The following is a 21,035-nucleotide window of genomic DNA, read 5'->3' as shown; positions in this document are numbered from 1 at the left end:
CCCCCCCCCAAATCACCCTTGTGTCCAGCTCACCCCCAGGCCATTTCACAGCTTAGCCAGGCTCTTAATCTCACAGGTTCACCATCTGCCTCCAAACTCCTGATGTTACCAGGAAGACTAACCCTCACCTAATCCTCTTCACGCAGGCAGCAGTTTCTGTTGTGGAGATGGTCTAATGCTGGAATAGTAGGGGGGGAATATGTCAGCATCAAGGGGGCATTGTCACTGTTACCCACACACTAGGGCACCCCACCTTTACCCCAATCCATAGAGCTCAGGGCATAAACCCGTTAAAGCACCTCACCCTTTCCCAATCCCTAAGACTCCGGGGGAAAGGCACCTACCATTATCCAATTCACACTCTAGGGCTCAGGATCACACATTCCCAGTCTGTAGGGCTCTGGGCATAACCTGGTTCACTTAAGTACCCACCCTTTCCCAATTTGTAGGGCTCTAGGCATAATTTTCTGCAGGCTTGTGGGGTCTTTTACCAGTAAAGGAGCCTTACACAGTAACAGAGCACAATGCCAGGACTGGAATAGCAGAGCAGGAGCAAGGTGCATTTGCCGCACACTAATCATCCACATACACTGGTTTGCAATGTGCAAACAGACAGGCAACAGCTTCTTATAACACTCACACTACAGGTGACATTTCCTTGATAAACCCAGAGCACAGCGCAGCCTCCACACCAACCAGTGTGATTACACATTGATCCAACCAGCTGCCACCACCACATCATCTAGCCCAGTCCTTTATCATTGCATATTGTTCACTGCCTAATCAGACACCAGGCCACTGCCTTGTGGGCAGGAGTCTCTAATTACATCTTTGGGACTGAAATTACTGCCTGCTCCTACCCACACCATCAGCCTCCCACACTGAGCTCCCTGCTCAGCCCAGCGAGGGTACACCTGCGAAACACAGACTCAGAGAGTCCAAGGACAGCAGCCTGATCCTGCTTGCCAACTGCAGAGACCCACACAGCCCCTTTTCACACTCCCCATCAGAGCAAGCGATACTGACACCACTGCTCAAAGAGGAAGCGGAGAGCTCAAATATCTTTTTCCGAGTTCCAGAGGGGTAACCGTGTTAGTCTGTATACAGCAAAAACAATGAGATTTCTGCAGCACTTTAAATTTGTTAGTCTTTAAAGTGCTACAGAAATCTCATTGTTTTTTCCAAAGAGCAGTTCCTCAGTCGAAGGAGAAAGGAGTACAAGATACAAAGATGTTTCCTGCTCCTATGGGTACCAGCTACACTGCAAAGAACAAAACAAAACAAAAAACCTAACACAACTCACAGCAGCAAGTCTCAGAACCTGGGTCATCTGACTCAGGCTCACACTATGGGGCTCAAAATAGCAGTATAGCATCTATACAGTGCCATTTTGAGCCCTATTGCGTGAGCCCGAATCAATTGACCCAAGCTCTGAGACTTGTTGCTGTGAGTTGGTTTTTTCCCCCGCAATGCAGACACACCCTAAGCAACCCAACCCTTCCTGATCTGGAAGTCCCCCTGTCCCACAAGCACTAAGTAAAGACACAAATACTGGAGCAACAGGGAACTTAAAAGAAAAAGCTCCTTCTGGTCACCGGTCCCTGTAGCCCAACACAGCTGATATGCCTCTCTATCCATCTGGGATCCATGCTGTCCCTAATACTAACCCTGGGATGTCACTCCCAAACACATTTGATAGCCAAGCTCTGTCTCAGCTCCAGCCATGCTTTTATCTCTAATTACATAAGAGACTGGAAATAATTATTCTTACTATTAAAAATGTATGCCTTAATGACTGAAACAATTTAACAAGGGTCGTGGTGCATTCTCCATCACTGACCATTTTAAAATCAAGACTGGAATTTTTTCTAAAAGCTATGCTCCAGGAGTTATTTTGGGAATATTCTATGGCCTGTATTTTACAACAGATCCAATAGATGGTCACAATGGTCCCTTCTGGCCTTACAATGTATGACTCTATGAACAGTCCTGCCTCCTCGGCAGGCTGATCCAGTGCAAAAATAGGAAGGAACTCCTTTTGCATTTCAGGAGAGGATAGGACAGGGGCTTTGTATCTAGGAGCTGTTAGACTCTCCACATAAATACACTGAATTTCTTCCACTGGTTTTATGGGGAGAATTCCCAACCTGATTATTCTGTATTTCTATTATATTAGCACCCAGAGGCCCCAGTCAGGATTGGATCCCCATTGTGGTTGGGAATGTACATACACAAACAGCACAATGACCTGGTCTCTGACCAAAGAGCTTACAGTGTAAATTCTACAGAAATATGCAAACAGCAGGAAGTGGGAACCCCCACAATGCTGCTCAAGTTCTCTCACCAGAAGGTGAACAGTCCCATCTGATACTCCTGGGAGCAAGGGAAAGGTGTGTCTAGGGGAAATGGACTGGGTATGGACTATAGGGAGTCTCGAGTCATATCATCACTCTAACTCCAGCAGAACAGACCAATGATCCATCTAGAATCTCGATCGATCTGACTGTTGGAAATAGAAGAGGACGGATCGTCTAGAAGCTAATTTTATGACACTGTACCTTAAAATTTCTTGCTGACCCCACATAGTGATCAACTTATGCCCTGAAGTAGACGGATCAATACCCCTTGTGCTTGTACAAAAGCTAGTGTCACTGCTGCTGTTATGCTCGTGGGTCTTTTCCTTTCCTGATCCTTTCCAAGGTTTAACCATATGGTAAGTTGCAAAATAAAGGAGTGCAATGAACAGCACATGGGAAGGAGAAATGATGTTGGGCCTCGACTTGTGAAGTTCTTTGGATATGTTAAACTGGAGCTGGGAGAAAACAGATGAACTCTACACACCTCCCACCCTGCAAGTTGCAGCATCAAGAATATGACAGTAACGACTCAGGCCTTGTCTACACTAGAAAGCCATAGCTATGTAGGCAAATCCACCTAGAGGAGATGCAGCTTACACCAGCAAAAGAATTATTTTGCCAGTATAGCTCATGCCAGTCCCCCAAATGGAATAAGCTATACTGGCAAAAGAACATTTTTTGCTAGTATAACTTGGCTAGGGCTTTGGCCAGCATCACTGCACTGGTTAGGGGTCGATTTATTTCCCCTCCTAAGCGATACAGCTATACCCACAAAACTTTTCAGTGTAGATCAGCTCTTGGAAGGAGCAAGCTGTGGGCACGAGCAGAGCAGGCGCCTGTGTCAGGGCACACCAGGCGAGGGTGCCCTCAGGATCCTGAGCCAGAGCTCACATTAAGAGACAGCAGCCAAACAGCCCCGGAGCAGCGCCCTGGCTGCCCGCCCCAGGCCCGATTCCCACAGGGGCACGCTGCCCCCTGGCCCCTCACCTGCGGCCGAAGATCTTGAGCCCCGTGAACCTCTTGTTGCTGTGCCTTCGCCCCAGCGCGGGGCCCTTCTCCGGCTCCACCGAGATCTCCGAGCTAGTGGAGGAGCGGGAGCTAGAGGCGCTGGCCGCCGCGCCCCCCTCCTGCTCCTGCGGCTCCATGACCCGCGGCGGACCCGGCCTAGGGGCTCTGCTCTCAGCTGCCGCCGGGAGCCCCCGTCATACCCCTGGGTGCCGGCGCTCAGCGGGGGCCACCTGCCCATGCGGTGCCGCGGCGGGCACGTGCCGGAGACACCCCGCCGAGGGGCTCGGAAAGCACGGCCCGCTCCCGCCGGCAAGCGGGCTCATGCCCCGCGCGGCCCCCGCCCACTCCCCGGAGCACGAGCCAGCCGCGGGCGCGTCCCAGCGAGCAGCCGGAGCCAGGCAGGAAGAGTCCGCGCCAGCGAAGCGAGCGGCAGCGCCAGGTAAGGCCCGAGGACCCCGATAGCTGCCCGCACGGCTGCCTCCGCACGGCTCCGCCAGGCGGGCAGCCCCATCTGCCGTCCGCGCCCCACACTGCAGGCAGCCGGCCGGGCCCGGGCCCGGGCCAGGCTCAGGCTCAGCCCGCGGGGCAGCCCGCTGCTGCCTCCTCCGCCTCCAGGCGGGACGGGGCTGCCAAGGGGGGCGGGGGGCAGCCGGTGCAGAGCCCTCGCCTCCCCGCGCCGGATCGCTGCCTGTCAGGCAGACCAGCCCCGGAACTGCCCGGGGGCTCTGCACCGCTCGCGGCCCGCCCTGCTGCTGCGGGTCCACGCTGGACACTTCCCCGGGGCACCGTGCATCCTGCTCTGGGGTGCAGCAGCGCACACCAACAGCCTAGGGCAGTAAGGGAAGGACAGAAACTGCAGGGGGGAGTTAAGGAGCTCAAGGGGATCTGACTGAAACCCTGGGGAACAAGCTCTGGGGGATCCTTCCTGACCACAGGTGGGCAGGGCCTCACTGCTATGGTCATCCACAGTATACCTTCTGCAGGGCACAGTGCTCTTTCACGCAGTGCAGGGGGATTAGTTTGGTGCTGACTGTGCCAATAGTGCCACCTGCTGAAGCACCACCACCACCACTAGTGGGATGGTCCTTGGAGGTCTACCATCAAAAGGCTGACCAGAACTGACCCTCTTTAGCTTGAATTAGGATTCTACTGCTGAGAGTTTCCTCAGAACAGTGCTTTGCTGGTGCCAGCACAAAAGATCTGCAGCAAAGCCACATCCTGCCAGCCCTTTCACTTTCATGCAATTGTCTCAACATCTTATTTGTCTTAGCGCTTTAAAGAAGCCTTGCTTTATCTGACACTAAATCAACCTCACATGAAAACAGTTAACACCTCTTAGCCAAGAGATTGCCTCACAGGGACAAAACTGGCTGCCACTAATCCACAATAGATCAAGGATGATGTCATTCGGATTAAGTAAGAGTTAACTAGGATGCCAATAGCATGAGCTTCCACACAGCACTTCCAGTCAGTGCCATCTATGACTCTAGCTGTGTGAACTTCCTTGCAGCAGTACCCTATTTATATACTAGATTTCAGGCCAGCTGCTCACCATCAGGCCAAGCAAGTCACAGGCTGAGCTCCAATCTCATCCATTCTCTGTCTGTAAATGCCTCCTTGGCTTCAGCTGGCTGTCCATGTCCCAGAACTGCCTTAGCAAGGCCTCCTCATTTAGTAGGCAGGAAGAAAGTGTTATCCAGGGAGAGTCTTCAATTCCATAGACTCGGTTCCTAAGGGGGAAGCTGGTGCTGCTCACCTTTGGATCAGTGTAGTCTGCAAGCAACTCACACAGCAAGAAGCTTTTAGCCACACTGGTAGATGCTTGAGTGGTGAAGCCGTGGTAGAATAGGAGCTTTGAAATGAACCCATTCCAGCTCACAGCATACTTCCAGGGGCAAGGATGTTTCAGGACCTGTCCCAAGTGACACCCCATGCCTGACTCCAGTACTGTTATTGGCTTTTAGGCCAGAGCAAGGTGTGTGGAGGCCCCAAGTGTTTACACAGCAAAGGCAGAAGGACTAGTTATCCTGTACTTCTGTGATGGGGTGTTCATCCCACACCACCCCTGAAGGAGTTAAAATGGCTCAGAAGGAGCTACCTGAGAGGACGGGCTGCACCTGAGTGAGGTATAGGCTGGATATACAGCCCTAATTGAAGCTAAAGTCCAGGTAGGCAGAAAGAGGAGAGAGTCAGCAGTCATTCTCAGGGTTGAGAGAAAGTAGTAGGAAGAAGCCTAGGGAAAACAATAGCAAGGGTGAGACTGCCTGGATCTTAGCTGCTGATTGTGAGGTCCTTAGGCTGGAACCCAGCATAGAAGGTGGGCCTAGGTTCCCTACCAATCACTGGGGCACTGGCACAGATGGGGCACTGGACTTGGAAGACTGCCTGCCTGCCTGAGGCAGTTTGTTGTAGAGAGACTGATACCCCAAAAGGGGGAAAACTATCGTGACCTGGCCAGAGGGTCAACCAACAAAGAAGGAAGCACTGCAGCTTGTGGCACATAAAAGAGGCCCCAGAGTGAAAGACTGGGACAAAGGGCAGAGAAAATCACAAGAGGAGATGTCAAACCAGGGGTGAGCTAATCCCCAGATGAGCCACAACGAGATGCCCTAGAAGTGAGTGGAGTGATCCCTGTGACAACCACCTATTGCTAAAATTCTCCACAGACACCAACTCCTGAAGCCTCACAACCCCATAGCCAAGAGGACCAGGACCATGTCCCCCATGTTACAGATGGGAAAACAGAGGCAGAGAGGGGGATGGAACTGCCCAAGGTCACATAGGGCACCACTGTCAGAACCAGAATTAAAATTCAGGAGATCCAGGCCCCCAACTCTGTGTTCATGCTTTGCAGTGCAGGGGCCTGTGTGCGCTGAGCCCCCGCCCAGTTCAGCCAGTCAATTCAGGAGGTAAAGCAGTGTCCTCACATTCCATCTCTTGGGCTGCTGCCCAACCTCAAAAACAAGAGAGCTTCACGGCCCCTCTTTTGTTACACTCACAGTAGCGTCCAGTTTTAAATTGGACCGTGAACCCTTCTGGGCAAGCAGTGGCATACCATGGGTCTCCGGCAGCCGGGGGCCAATACTTTCTCTTGCAGCCCCCCCTGTCGGCGGCAGCACCCCGTGCAGAGAGGGAGGAGTCTGTAGGCCCATTTCCCGCTCTCCCTCACTCCCCCGCCCCACTGTGGGGGCGGCTGGGAGTGAGAGTGACAGAGACAGATGCCCCGGGGCTGCCCGGCGGCGGGGGACATAATGGGTTCTGGTTCCCGCAGCTCCCTCGTGCCCAGTGTGGGGGCAGAGGGGTCGGGAGGACACTTGCTCCCACACAGCAGGAGCGCTCGGCCGCCAGCAGGCCTGAGCTGGGGTCAGTGCAACCACCAGGCCCCAGCCGCCTGTGATGGTGGAGGCGGCTCCTCCAAGGAGAGCTCAACTGGCGTCCTCCTATCCCCAGGCTGGGTGCCCAGGGGCATGGCCCCTCCTCGGTACACCACTGTGGGCAAGGTTATGTCAATGCAGTGTCCAGCTCAATGGCGCCCAGTCCTGAGCAGGACCTCTGGCTGCTACCACAACACAGATAATGATGATAATAAAATCAAAGCAAAGGAAAAGTGAGGCCAGACCCTTGACTGTTTGTCTCCCCAGAGGAAACATCTGAATTTTCCCTAGATGTGTCCCCAACAGCTGTTTAGGCCCTAGAATCAGCTCCTTTGGTGCACATCAATTCAGGAAAGCCCTAGAGACCTAGCAGGGACTGTCCAGCAGTTTTCAAGTTCCTCTCCTTGAAAATTACCCCATGCTCCTCATCCACTTCTCTCTTCATCCCCCTGGTGAATCAGAGCCCTGGACACATTAGTTCTTGAGCTCCTCAGCAGAGGGATGATTCCAACAAAGGCAGAAGCTAGCTAGCTCAGATGGGTCACTTATCTCCCTGCACAAACCACCGCAGAGGAAGCACCAGCAATAAATTCCTGTGACAAACTGTGAGCTCTGCACCTGCACCCTCAGTATTCTCCAGTCTAGCAGCATGTTGTGGCCATATCATACTAGCCAAATGGTGAGATCTTTGCAACAAGCATGAAGCTGTAAAATTATATCACTCACTCTGCTCTCCTACATTATTTCACCCCTTTGCACCAAGCTCCAGCAATATCCTGTGCACAAAGATCTGAACTGCAGGGTTTCCTGTTCTGTGTTGCTAGAAAGACCTCTTAAGTCACCTACTCCAGCCTTGAGTATGCAGGATTGTTACCTGCTGCTTGGCCCGCCCTAGCCACAGGCTCCTGTTTTCTGTAGCAGAAAGGGCAGCAATACCACACACACAGGATGGGCTAGTAGCCAACCAGGCTTCCTCCCGTTCTGCACTTGAGCTTGTGGAAGCAGGCTCTCAGGGCAGTCCAGGAGCTTGCTGGAAACTCCCCTCACTACATTCTCCGTCAGGGTGGATAAAAATCAATTTTTTTTCTTTTTTTTAAATCTGATCTTTTTGATTTTTTTAAAAAAATCAATAAAATACTAAATTTCTCTCTCATTTAAAAATTAACAGTTACAATTAAATCTCATCACAAACATGCTAAACCTACACTTACAGTCTCATTAAAATGACTCAATGACTCTAGTCTGTCCAGTCTAACTACCAACTCTTGCTTTTTGAAAGTTCTGGGCTTTCAGTTTCTGTTTCCGTTTCTCATCAGACTAAAGTCACATGTGCAAAGAAAGACACAGGCTGGATAGGATTGTTGTTCTGTGCTTATGTGATGGTGGAGCTGTGTCAAGTAAGAGCGAGGAGTTAATTGACACTGTCTTAAAGACAGAGAGGCAAAGGAGGAGGCAGAGTAGAAAGGAACAGGGGAGTGGACTGGAAAGAAAAAGGGAAGACATTATTCACTACACACACAGCTTCCTATTGTACCCCACACTTTTGCCACAGAAAAACTGTCATGGCTTCTGGGTGTAAGAGAGACCCTATCAGTAAATATTTTGAAGAAATTCCTTCCCTGGGTAAAAAAGGAAAATGTGTCAAGTGTAAGCAATGCAAGGAGATGCAGGGCCTAGCTGAAAGAATGAAACATCATAATGAAAACTGCTTATTGGGAGAAAATGATGTGGATGAAGATGTGGATATGTCTGAAGGACAATGTGGATCAACTGCTTAGTAACTTAAATAATTCACTTTGCAATGCATCATTCTTCAAGACTCTCTTGTTGCCTTTTAGTATAAGTGTGATTTAACAAGTAAATTCCCAAGCTGTTTGCTATGTTTGATGTTGCTAGAAAAGAAAGTTTAGCTTAGCTAAACCTTATGGCTTGTTTAATTAGTTAACTAGGTTTAGAATCTATCACCCAAGTATACGGTACAGAAAGCTGCAGTAAGAGAAATCTAGAGTTGCCAGAGGGTGCCATTTTCTTATTTTATGTTACATAATACATGTCCCTTATTTTGGAATATCATGGCCACAGACCATAATGGTGATGCCATAAGTCTATTCCCTATTTTACTTCAGCATAACTCAGCTTTCCCAAGGGAACCCCAACCTATACTTGTTTTCTCAAAAAAACAGACATGCCAGTGAGTTCTATGGGGCTTACTCCAAAATTAAGTGCACTCAAAGTGCAGTCAGTCTTAGCTTTTTTGGTAATTTGGAATTGGATCTGCATCGTTGATGAAAAAAAGGTAAATGATTAACTGAATAATAGAGTGAGAAGAACAACTATTCAAAATCATTTTTGAATTTTGTTTCAGGATTCCATTTAAGCATAAGAGACTGACTGTGACTATATCTGCAACAACTTCAGAGTCATCTGTTGGTACTTTTAGCAGCAGTGCTGCAACTTAAGGTATTTCAGGCAACAATGTATCAGTAGCAAACAAAAGTTTTCAATCATCCAGTAAAACCCACACCATGGATGGGTTTGTAGTAAGGACCAGCAAATATCAACAAGACACCATAGGTGAAAAGATTGCTCAGTTCACTTATGCCACAAATTCTCCTTTTCGCACTGTTAACAATAAACACTTCATCAATATGATTGAGTCCTTACGACCAGGCTACACTCGACCTGGTAGAGCAGACATTGGCGGAAGGTTGGCTAGATACAGTGTATGAGAAGAAATTTCAAGTGTGCAAGAAATACTGAGGGGAAATTTGCCAGTTTAAGCCTTGATGGGTGGAGCAATGTACACAATGATCTAGTAATATGTGCCTGTGTGACAACAGAAGATGGGGTCGCATATCTTTCAGAAACAATAGATACATCGGGAAATGCCCACACAACAGAATATTTAAAAGAAGTGGCAGTGAAAACTGTAATAAACCGAACAAATATTAAATTGTCATGTGCGCAGTTTTGTCACAGACAATGCTGCAAACGTGGCAAAGATGAGAAGATACTTAGAAGAAGAAATGGAAGGATGCTTCTTAATAACATATGGCTGCAGTGCCATTTAATGTATCTTTTAGCCAAAGACTTAAGTATGTCTTCTCCAGGAACAAAAGAAAATGTTGTTGAAGTCGCAAAATACTTCCATAACAACCATTTTGCTCCAGCTTCACTGAAGACAGCAGTAGGATCCAAACTAATTCTCCCACAAGATGTTTGATGGAATTCTGGGGTTGATTGTTTTGAACAATTTATTAAGAACTGGCCTATTCTCATAAAACTTTGTAAAGAAAACCATGATAAAATAGATGGAAGTATCTCATCCAAAGTATCTAACACTGAATTAAAGAGGAATGTAGAGGATATGCTCAGTATACTGAAGCCTATATCCATAGCCTTAAGCAAACTTCAGAGAAATTGTTGCTGCATTGCTGATGCTGTCAAAATTTGGAAGGCACTTCAAGAAACATTGAAGAAAGAAATACCACACCAGAAAGTTAAACTGCAGGCAATAAAGAAGCGAATGGATCCAGCACTAACTCCACCTCATTTTCTTGAGAACATTCTCCACCCCAGATATAAAGGTAGACGCCTAACTTCTTAAGAAGATGCTGCTGCCATGGCATGGGCATCTCAATCTCAAAATCACTCCTCAGTTATGCCAGTCATAATAAATATCAGGGCTGGAGTGGAACCATTTAAACAGTACATGTTTACTGATGATGTTTTGAACAAAGTCACTACACTGAATTGGTGGAAATCATTAGCCAGGCACCTTGAAACAGAGTTCCTTCAGTTGCTAAGCCAACTTTTCACAGCAGTAGCTTCCTCTGCAGGCACAGAGAGAATATTTTCATCATTTAGTATTATTCACTCAGCTAAGAAATCAACTGGGAGTTGAAAAAGCAGGAAAACTCATATTTCTGTTTCAGTCTATGAATAAAAATGACAGTGGGAGTGGGGAAGATAAGAGCTAGTTGTAGAAGTTTTAAGAACAGCGTAAGTTTAGTGTTGTGATGACATGTCTGTTAGAGTTAAAAAATTTGAATATTAAAAAAATAAAAAAAGTTTAAGGACAGGAATCAGCCGGCAACTCAGGAGACTGCTGCAATTGCAAATGTGAAACATTTATGTAACATTTAAGATTTAGTTTAATAAAATATAAGTGCTATTGTGTTTAGGAATGGTAAAAACTAAATCACACATACAATGTACTGCTGCTGCATCTGCAGTTTGATACAGGTAATGAGTATTATGTACTATTTCCTAAATTATTAAAAATCAAGTTATCTAAAAATTACACAAAGTATAGCCTCCTAGATGTTGTAAAATGCTGTATTGAGTTGTAAATTAACATGTTTTAGTGATCAGATTTGCACCATTGTGAAGAAGTATCAGTGGGAAACTTGATTTAAATCAATGATTTTCTCTTGGTGATTTAAATCATGATTTAAATCAATCCACCCTGTTCATTATTACTGACTTCAGTCACTGCATTTTGTTCAGAGTCAAAATCTCACCCCATCCCCTTGGTGGCTGGGAATGAGAGATCAGCCCAGCTAATGCATATCACAGGGAGAGACATGGGCTGAGCCAGCCCATCTAGTATAGCTGCCTCAGAAACTACCATTCTCTCAGACCAACCTCTCCCAGCTGCTCCTTCCCCACAACCTCTCAGGCCCCAAGCCCCTTCCCTTCCCTCACTCATACACCCACAATTCAAGCCTATAACACTCAATTGACAGGGCAAGCAGTAGGAGTGCTACTAAAGGGTCAGATGCAGACCACTGGGGTTGCTACAGAGATGAAAACAGCATCACTCCAGGACAGGGCTGCACTGTGGATTTGGGGTTTAATCCCTTCTCTCCGTTCCCAAGTCAGTGTCAAGCTTATTCGACACTTTGAAGGTCTCTCTACTTTTTTCCAGTTGCTCAAGTGTTTGCCTCAGTGACATTGAAGTAGAAAGCTTTGCACGTGCCGGCTTGCTCCACAAAGCAACATCCCAGCGGATACACAGACAGTTTTATAGCTACATTTAATAAGGAAGAGGTTGATTTCACCAAGGAAACCTGTTCCCTGGCGATGAGAGCTGCCAATCGTTTTTGCACAGAAAGAAAATTACTTTGGGCGTGAGGAAGGGCCCTGTAAGCTCAGCTCTCTGAACCAGGCAGAATCAGGTCGAGGGCTCAGTGTATAAAGACTGGAAGGGGAAGATCCCCTGCTAGAGATCATTGTGAGCCAGGCACTCCAGGAAATGCTCAGTTCTGGGAGTCCCCACAGCGTCTTCTAGGCAGGAGTGAAGGAGCCTCATCCACAACCCATTTCCAGCAGACTCAGGGGAGGGGCAGACCCACCTCATCTTTCCTTAGCAGAACACTCACACTCTCCATGCGCTAACGGAATTCAGGAGCAAACTGGCTACCTACACAGACACCCATTGAGGGTTAGAGCCAGGAAAGCTCAATACCCTACCACAGGCAATGAGATAAGGCAAGGAGCTAGGAGCACAGGAAGCCCCAAAGAAACCTTCCCCCTCAAGGTGGTAAGATATAAGTGGCTGCTGTCAGCACTAGAAGCAGAGGGCATCAGCCCAGCAAGCAAGAGATAACTAGGAGAGACCCAGCACAGTAGGTACCTTGTTTCTGTGACCTTTGGTATGCTCTGGGGGACGTCCCATGACTGGTGCCACCACATCTGCTGTAGTGCAAGCAGGTGCTCCTCACTGCACTCTGAGTCCGCTCTCCTGCTTCCCCCTGTGGCTGAGTTTTGGAGTCATTTCCAGGGCAGGTCCTCGCCAGCTCTGTCATCAGAATTGGAGGGGGCTAGTGGCTTTGTTCATTCTCTTTACCTACTTCCTCTTTCTGCACTTCCTGACAGCACAGACCTTGCTAAACAGTGCTTTAGCCCTGGACAACCCACACCACAAGCCAAGCTACTTTGCAGGGCTGGGCTGCTCAGAAGCCTTTCCAGAGAAGCCTCTGTTCCAGGTTAGGCAAGAGGGAACAAGCCCGGGTGCATAGGACTCTGGGACAGAGAAACCACTCCCCCAAGGGCAAAGCACTTCAGATTAGCCTGACACCCAAAAAGAGGCAGTCTCAGCAGCAAATACACTGAATGGCACCCAATGCCTGCCTGGTTTCAGCATTGAGTCAGACACAGCAAGAAGCACACAATACATGCCATAGGAACAGTTGTATTCCCCTTGCTTGGGAACGTTTCATGTATCCAGGTTCTTATATTGCACCCATCAGGAGGATCCCCGCACCCTTCAGATCCAGTAACTTTCATCACAGATTAAGGGAACAACCAACCAAAGAAAGCACAAAAGTAAAGTCTTCCCCCTCCCTGTCATCCTATAGTCACATAAAATGGCAGCTGCTCAAGACAAGCAGAGAGAGTCCTGAGATATTTAAAGGGGCAGAACAGAAAAACTCATAGCTGTCACATAGCTACATACATCAGAGCTACTCAGTCCATCTTATTGCAGCTGACCCATTCTCACTCAAAAACAGCACCAAGTAGCTCTGAGCCAGTCTCTGGTAGTGGCAGTACAGAAGGCAGCTGGGTAAACAAGCTTGTGGAAATGGCAAAAGTACTTTCTGTTCTGAGGACATGTCTGAAGGTGTCTATTATGAGGACTGAACATATCTGAAACTCAGAGCCACACCTGGGTCAGCAGGGAAAAGCCTGAGGCTGCACTATGTAATATGGAGGGAGCTAGACAAATGTCAGCACTTTTACAACCATATGGATACCCATCTGAATCTGCTCAGGCTTCAGGAAACCTTTAGATCTCATCAGGCACACTCAGAGGCTCAACACAGCTCACGGTTGCTGAATACAGTTACAAGGTGGAAGAGCCAAGCACTGCATGTCAGTCTCTTACCCAGAATTTGGGATGATAATTCCCCATTACAGACATTATCCAAGGAACACTGGCCCTCTGACTCCAGTTCCACCTTTGAGATGTTCACTTTGCTGTAACCCTTCCCTCCCATTTCCCCTCCTTCATTACAAAATCAGCAGATAGGACCAACACAAGCCAACTTTCCCCACACATTTTATAGCCTCCAGCAGCTCCTACTTACTTAGGCCTCATAATTCCAAGGAAATGCTGGGCACTTTGGGGACCTGTTTGTCACTACTGTACTGTGTCCAAGTTAATGGAGACACAGATGCTCCCCAGAACCCTCTCTGTATCCCTTTCACACTGCATGTGTATCCACCCAAGAAAGAAAGTTCAGAGAGTCTAAGTCCTGCCCCAGCATACACTGGGCGTAGTATAAAACCTAGAATGGAGTCTGGGGCCTGGGCCAGTCTCTGCTCCATTTCTAAGTCCTGGTCAGGAATCCAGAAGGAGCATTGCATGTTAGTGCAGGTTTGCAAATACAGATTCTGAGCCCGTGTATGCATAGGGCTATTTGCTCTACTGCATCGCCAATGGCTCAGGACAAACACTCTCATGGGAACTTACCTTGTCCGCCAGGCTCCGGTCTGCGCAGGGCAGGTTCTCATAGAGTGCCCACCTCCCCCATCACAATAATTCTCATCCAGCAGCAGGAAGTACTGGTGTTGTGTCTGCACTGGGTACCCCCTAGAGAACAACACAGGATGCGGCAAGCTGGTCAGTCTGAGTTTGCAGGTTTCAGGAAATCTAGATGACACCAGGCACACCCAGAGGCTTAACACAGCCCAGACTTGCTGAAAATGAGGCTTGCAGTGTGAAAGAGCCAGGCATTGCACACCAGCCAACCTCTGACCCGGGATTTGGCATGATCACTGCCCCTGTCACACCCTCACAGACAGGCCCGAAATGCCAGGGCAGTTCACATTAGCCCTGAGACCCGAGCTTCTCAAGCCTTTCCCCCGGCGCTCCCCGTGGTTCTGCAGCGCACGAAGTCGGCCAGCAGATGGCGCAGCGTTCTCCGCCGCGGTGCGCCCGTACTGAGCGTGCGCAGCAAATGTTACAGGGAGGGGGGCGGAGAGGGGATAGACATTGGAACGGCACGTGCCTGCCTGGCCTCTGCGCAGCCAGGTTCGGTCCCAGCGCTGCATCTCCAGCTGGGAGCTGAGCCCCTGGAGGCTCTAGAGCAAGCGCCAAGCCCCAGGCAGGGTAGAGCCTGGTGGGAAGGGGGATCGCCCATGAAAATCCAGCAGCCCCCTCACGCCCCGGCTGCAGAGCGGATGGTGCTGCTGGAAAGAGACCTCCCACCACGGACAGTCTGACCCTACACCGCACCGCCTCTTGTCAGGCTGGACCCGCCGCGCTCCCGAAGCTGGGCTGCACAGTGACCAGCAGCAGGGCGGACTGAGGGCAGGGGAGTCAACATTTGCCAACCGTAGGGAGCTCTTTGCATCACACCGGCCTCCTAGAGCAACTGAACCCGCCCTTCCCACGCTACGGCCTGGGCTACGCTCAGTGTCAAACAGCCTGCAACTAACTGGAGGAAGTGGGGCTGTCAGTTCCCACTCCATGCATGTGGGAGCAGGGGCCTCATTTCCTGTGAGGGGGAGGGAGTTGATCTCCACCAGATTTTTCATAGGTCTAGATGCTCCATCAGATCTTCCCCCTCCCACACCCCAACTTTTCAGGATGCAACAATCACATATGTTCTATATTCTGACACAGCTTTGCCACCCTCCTGCCCCATGAATTTTTTTCTGATGCCCCTACCTGGGAGCTCTCAAAAGGCTGAGCCCAGGAAGCCATGCTTGCCTAGCGTGTGCAGCTCCAGAGAGAGGAACAAACTTGGGCAAAAGCTGACAGTTCGAGAGCAGAAGTGGCAGTGCCAGTAAGTGTGCCCAGCTGAGTCCCTGACACATAGCACATGCTGGATTTTTTTCAGCTTCCTCAGTCCCAGGGACAGGATTCCAGCTACAGCAGGGCAGGTGGAAAGAGAACACATTTGCAAGTGAATTCTACTCGTTACTCATGTGGAACAAGGGAAACAGAAGGACACCTCCCCAAATTCTTCAGAGATCTGAATTACAAGGAGCAAACCGTTTACCTCGGACTTCCTGTCTGAGCACAGCTGAAACTCTGGCGGTCTGAGCTTCCCCCCAGCAGTGCCCAGCTGAGACTCCAGATGCGTGAGCTTTGTCACCACCGTGTCTGTGAGTGTCACTTTCTTGCAGCAGCACTCCCATGCTCTCAGTTGCACAGAGGGAAGCTGAGATGGATGGCTCTGTCAAAGAGTTGCAGGCACAGCTTGGTGGGAATAATTGGGAATATGATTATATGGCTCTGTGCAGGCTGCTTAATGTGATTAAAAGGCTAGCAGACAGGATTCAAAGGAAAGGCTGAAGTGGAAGAAGTGTTCACCACTTCTGCCCACAGCGCCCTTGCTAGGAGCTGGTGCATTTGATGTACTCTTGGCCCTCATTTCCTCACACCCACATTCAATGACAGCAGGTCCAGGATTGTGCTCCATGTTGAGCTACTCAGGACTTCACGACAGTCCAGGAGCTGCCCAACAAGACCACTCAGACTCTCACAGAGCAGCAGGGACAGAGCTCAGGGACTCCTGCTCCATAAGTCACATGGGCTAAAGCAGGCACTCCATTACCTGCTTAGCAGTGCAGGACCTATGACATACAACTAAGCAGTGATATTTCCATCCACAAGAAGGCAGTGGCGTGTACCCCATTAGCCAGATGGCAATTATATTATGTTACTAATGTAGCCAACAGAGTCAAGGAGAGAGATTTAGACCACCTTGTAATTGATGAGGAAGGGAGTTCATTGGGCTCACTGTAAACATGGGACAGTTTATAAAGGGTCAAATTCTGCTGACTTTAATCTTGTGAATTAATAAAATCCAATCCTACCTGCTCCATGTGCTTATAACAGAGAATGGTCTAGATAAACCTTTACCAGCCTGTTACCCATTTGAGGAGCAGTAATACCACATGCTAGCTGAGGCTACAGGAACTAGTGCATTTGACTATGCAGATACAGCTCCCATTCTGATTTCAGCCCAGGCCTTCCTTCAGATCAGGAGGAAATGTCCTTTCCAGAAACAGATGGCGCCACCTACACGTACACAGCATCTGGTATGAGTTTGTCTGACTGTTGGCACATTTAGGCTGTTACTCAGCCTGGTATGGGGCAGATGGGGGGCGCTTTGGCTATCTCTTTTGGGGCTGCCTGGGGCCCTAACTTCTGCCCAGGTACCTGCGTAGCTTGCAGCATCTTGGGCGAATCCAGGGTGCAAGAAACTCCAGCCACACTTCCTGCTGTCACCAGCCCAACCCCGTTCCCAGGGGCTCTTGCAGAGGCATATAACCAGCTCTGCATCTCCTGCCGAAGGTCTTGTCCTCCTGAGGGGCACAGCTTCTCATCAGAGTACTGAACACAGGAATCAGGCTGCCTACTCTGGGATTTGGATGCCTTTGCTTTATCCAATAGCTTTTCCCTGCAGCGTAGGAAGCAGAGCTGCTAATGAACAAATTGGAACCCCTGGGCTGCACAGGGGGGGGGGGGAGCAGCACAGGAGCCTCAGAGCCCAGGCACAACTGAATGAGAGCAGGAGGAGAAATTAGCAAAGAGGTGTGGATGAAACCCGCTCCCCTGGCTATCCAATTTCCTCTCCTCTGTCGGTCTTGCTGGCTCTCCCTGGCTCCAACCCGCCCTTTGCATGTGAGGCAGGCTGTGACAGAGCTCTCTCCCCCGCCTCACTATTTACATTGCAAAGCAGCCCCCTCCTGTTGCTTTGAGTTATATTTAACTCCCTGGCACAGGCTGTGAGAAGCATCAAGTGCACCCTGCCTGCCACCCCCGTGGCCCTGCTGAGGAGCATGATGCTGTAGGCCCAGCTCTCATTAGTGGTCCATGATTCGCCTTGGGGTCTCATTCTCTGCAAAGCAGGCAGAGAAGCTGACACGCTGCGGCACTGCCAGTCTCTGTGTGAGGCTAAGGCCATGCTGGAGATGAGAACTCATCTTTGGGCCACTGCTGGCAATAAGCATGAGGCTGCTGCAGCAGGCCCTGCTATGCCTCCAGAGGAGCAGCATGGGGCTATCAGCAGAGAGCGTCGGGATAGGACAGAGACTGATTGCCCCAGGCAGCACTAGAGGAGCAGCCCTGGCAGGGCAAGAATGAGATTGCCCCAGCCTTGCTAGAGCAAATGAGGGCCAAGAGCGAGGGAGTCCTGGTGTGCTGTGCTGTGCTGTGCTGGAGCCGGCTGCTGCCTTTGGGGAAGTCTCCCAGAGTCAGGTGGAGCCTTGCTGATTGGGAATGAAACAGGAGATGGTCTCACTCCCTGCTGCTCTCCTGCCCTTACAGGAGCCATAGCACATTCCCTGTCCTGAGCATATGAGCAATAAGCCCAAGGAATAGGGACAGTTTAGCTTCAGGCTGCCACACTGTCCAATCTCTGTATCCCTGCTATTTGCTTTCTGGGGCCCATCTGCAGAGGCATTGTTTGACTTCTATATTTGGGAGGGCAAGGGGCTTAATACTATTAGTAATAGGTAGACGTATAACTTCTGGATTTATCAACTGTTCTGTAAGGTCTGAGGCCTCGTTTTTTGGCTAAACTTAGGCTTTGTTCTTGGGCTATGCAGTAGCAGTCATATTAGGAGAGGCAGCAGCCCTAAACTAAGAAGCATGCAGTCACATCTTCACATTCCTGAAACTACTTCAAGACAATGTAATATCAGGCTGTTAAGAGGGTCCTAATAGTACCTACCATCACCAGATAAAGAAACAGATCTTAAGATGCTTAAAGAAAACTTTTTTTTGATAGCATTTTGTCTGGAAAGGAATCACCAACAGTTGCGGTTGTAAAATCTACACTTCTTATTGTTTTGCCTTTATGGTACCCAATTCTCTCTTGTTTATCTGAAAGATTTCTGTCTGGTTATTCAATTGTTTCTGTCAGTTCCATAAGTAAGTGTGCACTATTTAAATCAATTAAGGTGGTGGGATATGATTGGTTAAAGGACTGTTTCGTATTGGGCTAGGATTGGTGTTTTGTAGCACTTTAGTTTAAAATGATTGGTTAAAGTACAGCTAAGCAAGACCCAAGTTTTACTTATATAAACTAAGATCCCAAAGGAAGTTCTTTGGAACCTAACTCCAGGATGCAGCCCAGAGTTGCCAGACCGCAATGCCCTGCCAATCATGCTATGCAGAAGCTGGAGTCCCCAGATAATCTGATCCTGATTGGCCACCAGGAAAAGTTTGTCTTTCTTATTGGGAGTGGTGAGCATTGTATGCTTAGCATGTGTATTCTGTTTTGATAATTGTTAATAAATAGAGAATAAGGATATTATTGTGTAAGGCTCCTTCACTGTAAAAGAGCCTGCAAACCTGCAGAGAATTACACCCGGGAGCCCTACGAATTGGGAAAGGGTGGGTACTTCAATTAACCAGGTTACACCCGGAGCCCTACGGCCTGGGAATGAGTGACCCAGAGCCCTAGAGTGTGAACTGGGTAAGGGTAGGTGCCTTTCCCTACGGATTGGGAAAGGGTGAGGGTGCCTTAACCAGGTTATGCCTTGAGTCCTACGGAGTGGTGTAAAGGTGGGGTGCCCTAATGTGCGGGTAACAGTTAGTGGTACTTAAATTACATGTACTTGAAATCACAAATACAGTTTACATTCATTATTTAATCACCCTTAATTTTGTTTTAACTTAATTATGTGCCATGTTTACCAGCTACCGCTTAAAAATCAATATTAGCATAAAAACAAGTTCTTGAATAAACAGAACTGAGCACTTTCATGTAACTTTTTGTTAACCTTACTAAATTGAAATGAAATCCTTATATGACATATGTCAAAATATAAGTCTTTCAGAAAGATCGGTAGATCAAATTTTCTATTTTACTAGGTTACCTTTTTAGAAAGAAATACACCCTGTTCTCCTGGGATGGGAGGGTTATCATCTTTTGTTGTTGTTCAATAAAACAAGTGTAAGTTATCTGCTCAGTGCAAAACAGACCCTGTCTAATAACTATGATTTTCTTTAGCACATGCAGTGCACACAAACAAATCCATCATTAAACCTGTCCCCTTTGCCCATTTGCCTAGGCACATCCCACTCACATTTAACCTTTGCTGTTCACTCTGTCACTCGCCTGGGCTTGACACAGCCAATGCTATATACAGCACAGATCTTATGGTCACTTGCTACAATGTTACTGATCCTGATTAGAATGTGGCCCTCACCTCTAGATGCCTGTGTTTCTGGGGCAAGTCTCTTATTGTATAGGCTAGTCAAACGGAAACAGCTCCAAGCTGAAGCTCTGTGGTGAGGGTCAAGAGCAGCTTGGAGCTGTTTCCGTTTGACTAGCCTATACAATAAGAGACTGCTCTCCTCTTCAGGTGGGCTCCTCTCCTGACCTCCCCTTACACAGCCCACATGAGGAAACTGACCTGGATGCATGCGGTGCCAGGAGTCACTGCTTGCCGCCCTGCATGTTCGTGTGTGTGGAGGAAGCAGGGTCAATAGAAGGGAGAAACCTGGGCTCCCCCCACATATCTCTGATGTATCCAGTGAGGGGGCAATGCCCCCTGTGCTTCCTCAATCTCTGCCCATGCGCCTGCACAGCCCAGAGAGTTGGGAGCTGTGGTGGTGAAGGGAGGTTGATGCTGCCCCCCAAAGAGCAGCAGGGAACCTCGGGGTAGGTGCCAAAGACAAGGGAGCCCCAAACTGCTGAGATCCCTGAAGCTGTAGCAGGGACAGGTCCAAACCCAGCCATGCAGCCACCAGATTGCTGCTGGGGAAAAGGAGAGGATGCCCCACTGCAGGCAGCCAGGGGCTTTGTCGCTTGCCATGTGTATTCTGCGGGAGTCTCTGGTTCTTGTACCAGGTGCCTCGGTGGTTAGTGACTCAGCCAAAGTAATGGATGAGTCTGAATGTGTTACTTCCTGGGCAGGCTATCTGGGCAGGTGAGCCAGGGAGGGTTCCCCTTTGGGAGCTCGTCTGGGTGTGAGTGCAGGACAGAGTATGGCCCAAAATATTCAACCTTACAGGCCTAAAATGAGGCACCTCAACCCAGTAAATGGCCTGCTTCTCACAGCTGCTGAGCACCCTTGACTGCTGCTACCAGGCCTGGGAGTTGCAGGTGCCTAGCACCTTGGAAAACCATCCCACTGCAGTATAGGTGCCGAAATAAAAGGGGATTTGAGCCAAACTTTACACCCCTTACTTGGACCATTTTGGCCTAAGTCACTGTCAGAGTCAGGCATTAAAACCTGGCACCTGCTCAGTCTCTTATCACAGTGGTAGAAGGAGCAGGCATTGCAGGTACTTCAGAGGCATCTCCCCAATGGGGCAGTTGTCCCT

The 21,035-nt window shown here is 49.0% G+C and overlaps 1 protein-coding gene across 9 annotated transcripts in view; it reads right to left on the bottom strand.

Annotated features, from left to right (window-relative positions):
• The window catches only part of DGKZ (diacylglycerol kinase zeta), a 99,359-nt gene extending 85,090 nt beyond the window's left edge, over window positions 1-14,269 (bottom strand). For 8 of the 9 annotated variants that reach the window (XM_067557635.1, XM_067557637.1, XM_067557636.1 and 5 more), the window contains exon 1: window positions 3,345-3,634. In XM_067557635.1, the coding sequence (XP_067413736.1) occupies window positions 3,345-3,502 (158 nt within the window). In that variant the 5' untranslated portion in view covers window positions 3,503-3,634. Of the gene's footprint in view, window positions 1-3,344; window positions 3,635-14,216 lie in introns of those variants that run through there. The other variant, XM_067557642.1, reaches the window with a different exon arrangement.
• Window positions 14,270-21,035: the final 6,766 nt, after the last annotated feature.

This window comes from Emydura macquarii, unplaced genomic scaffold, assembly GCF_026122565.2.
Source record: "Emydura macquarii macquarii isolate MOO-44397 ecotype Brisbane River unplaced genomic scaffold, CSIRO-AGI_Emac_v2 contig_1876, whole genome shotgun sequence".
In the NCBI taxonomy this organism is placed as follows: domain Eukaryota; kingdom Metazoa; phylum Chordata; order Testudines; family Chelidae; genus Emydura; species Emydura macquarii.
Note: the sequence above shows the minus strand (reverse complement) of the source record. Positions and strands in the feature narration are given on the sequence as shown.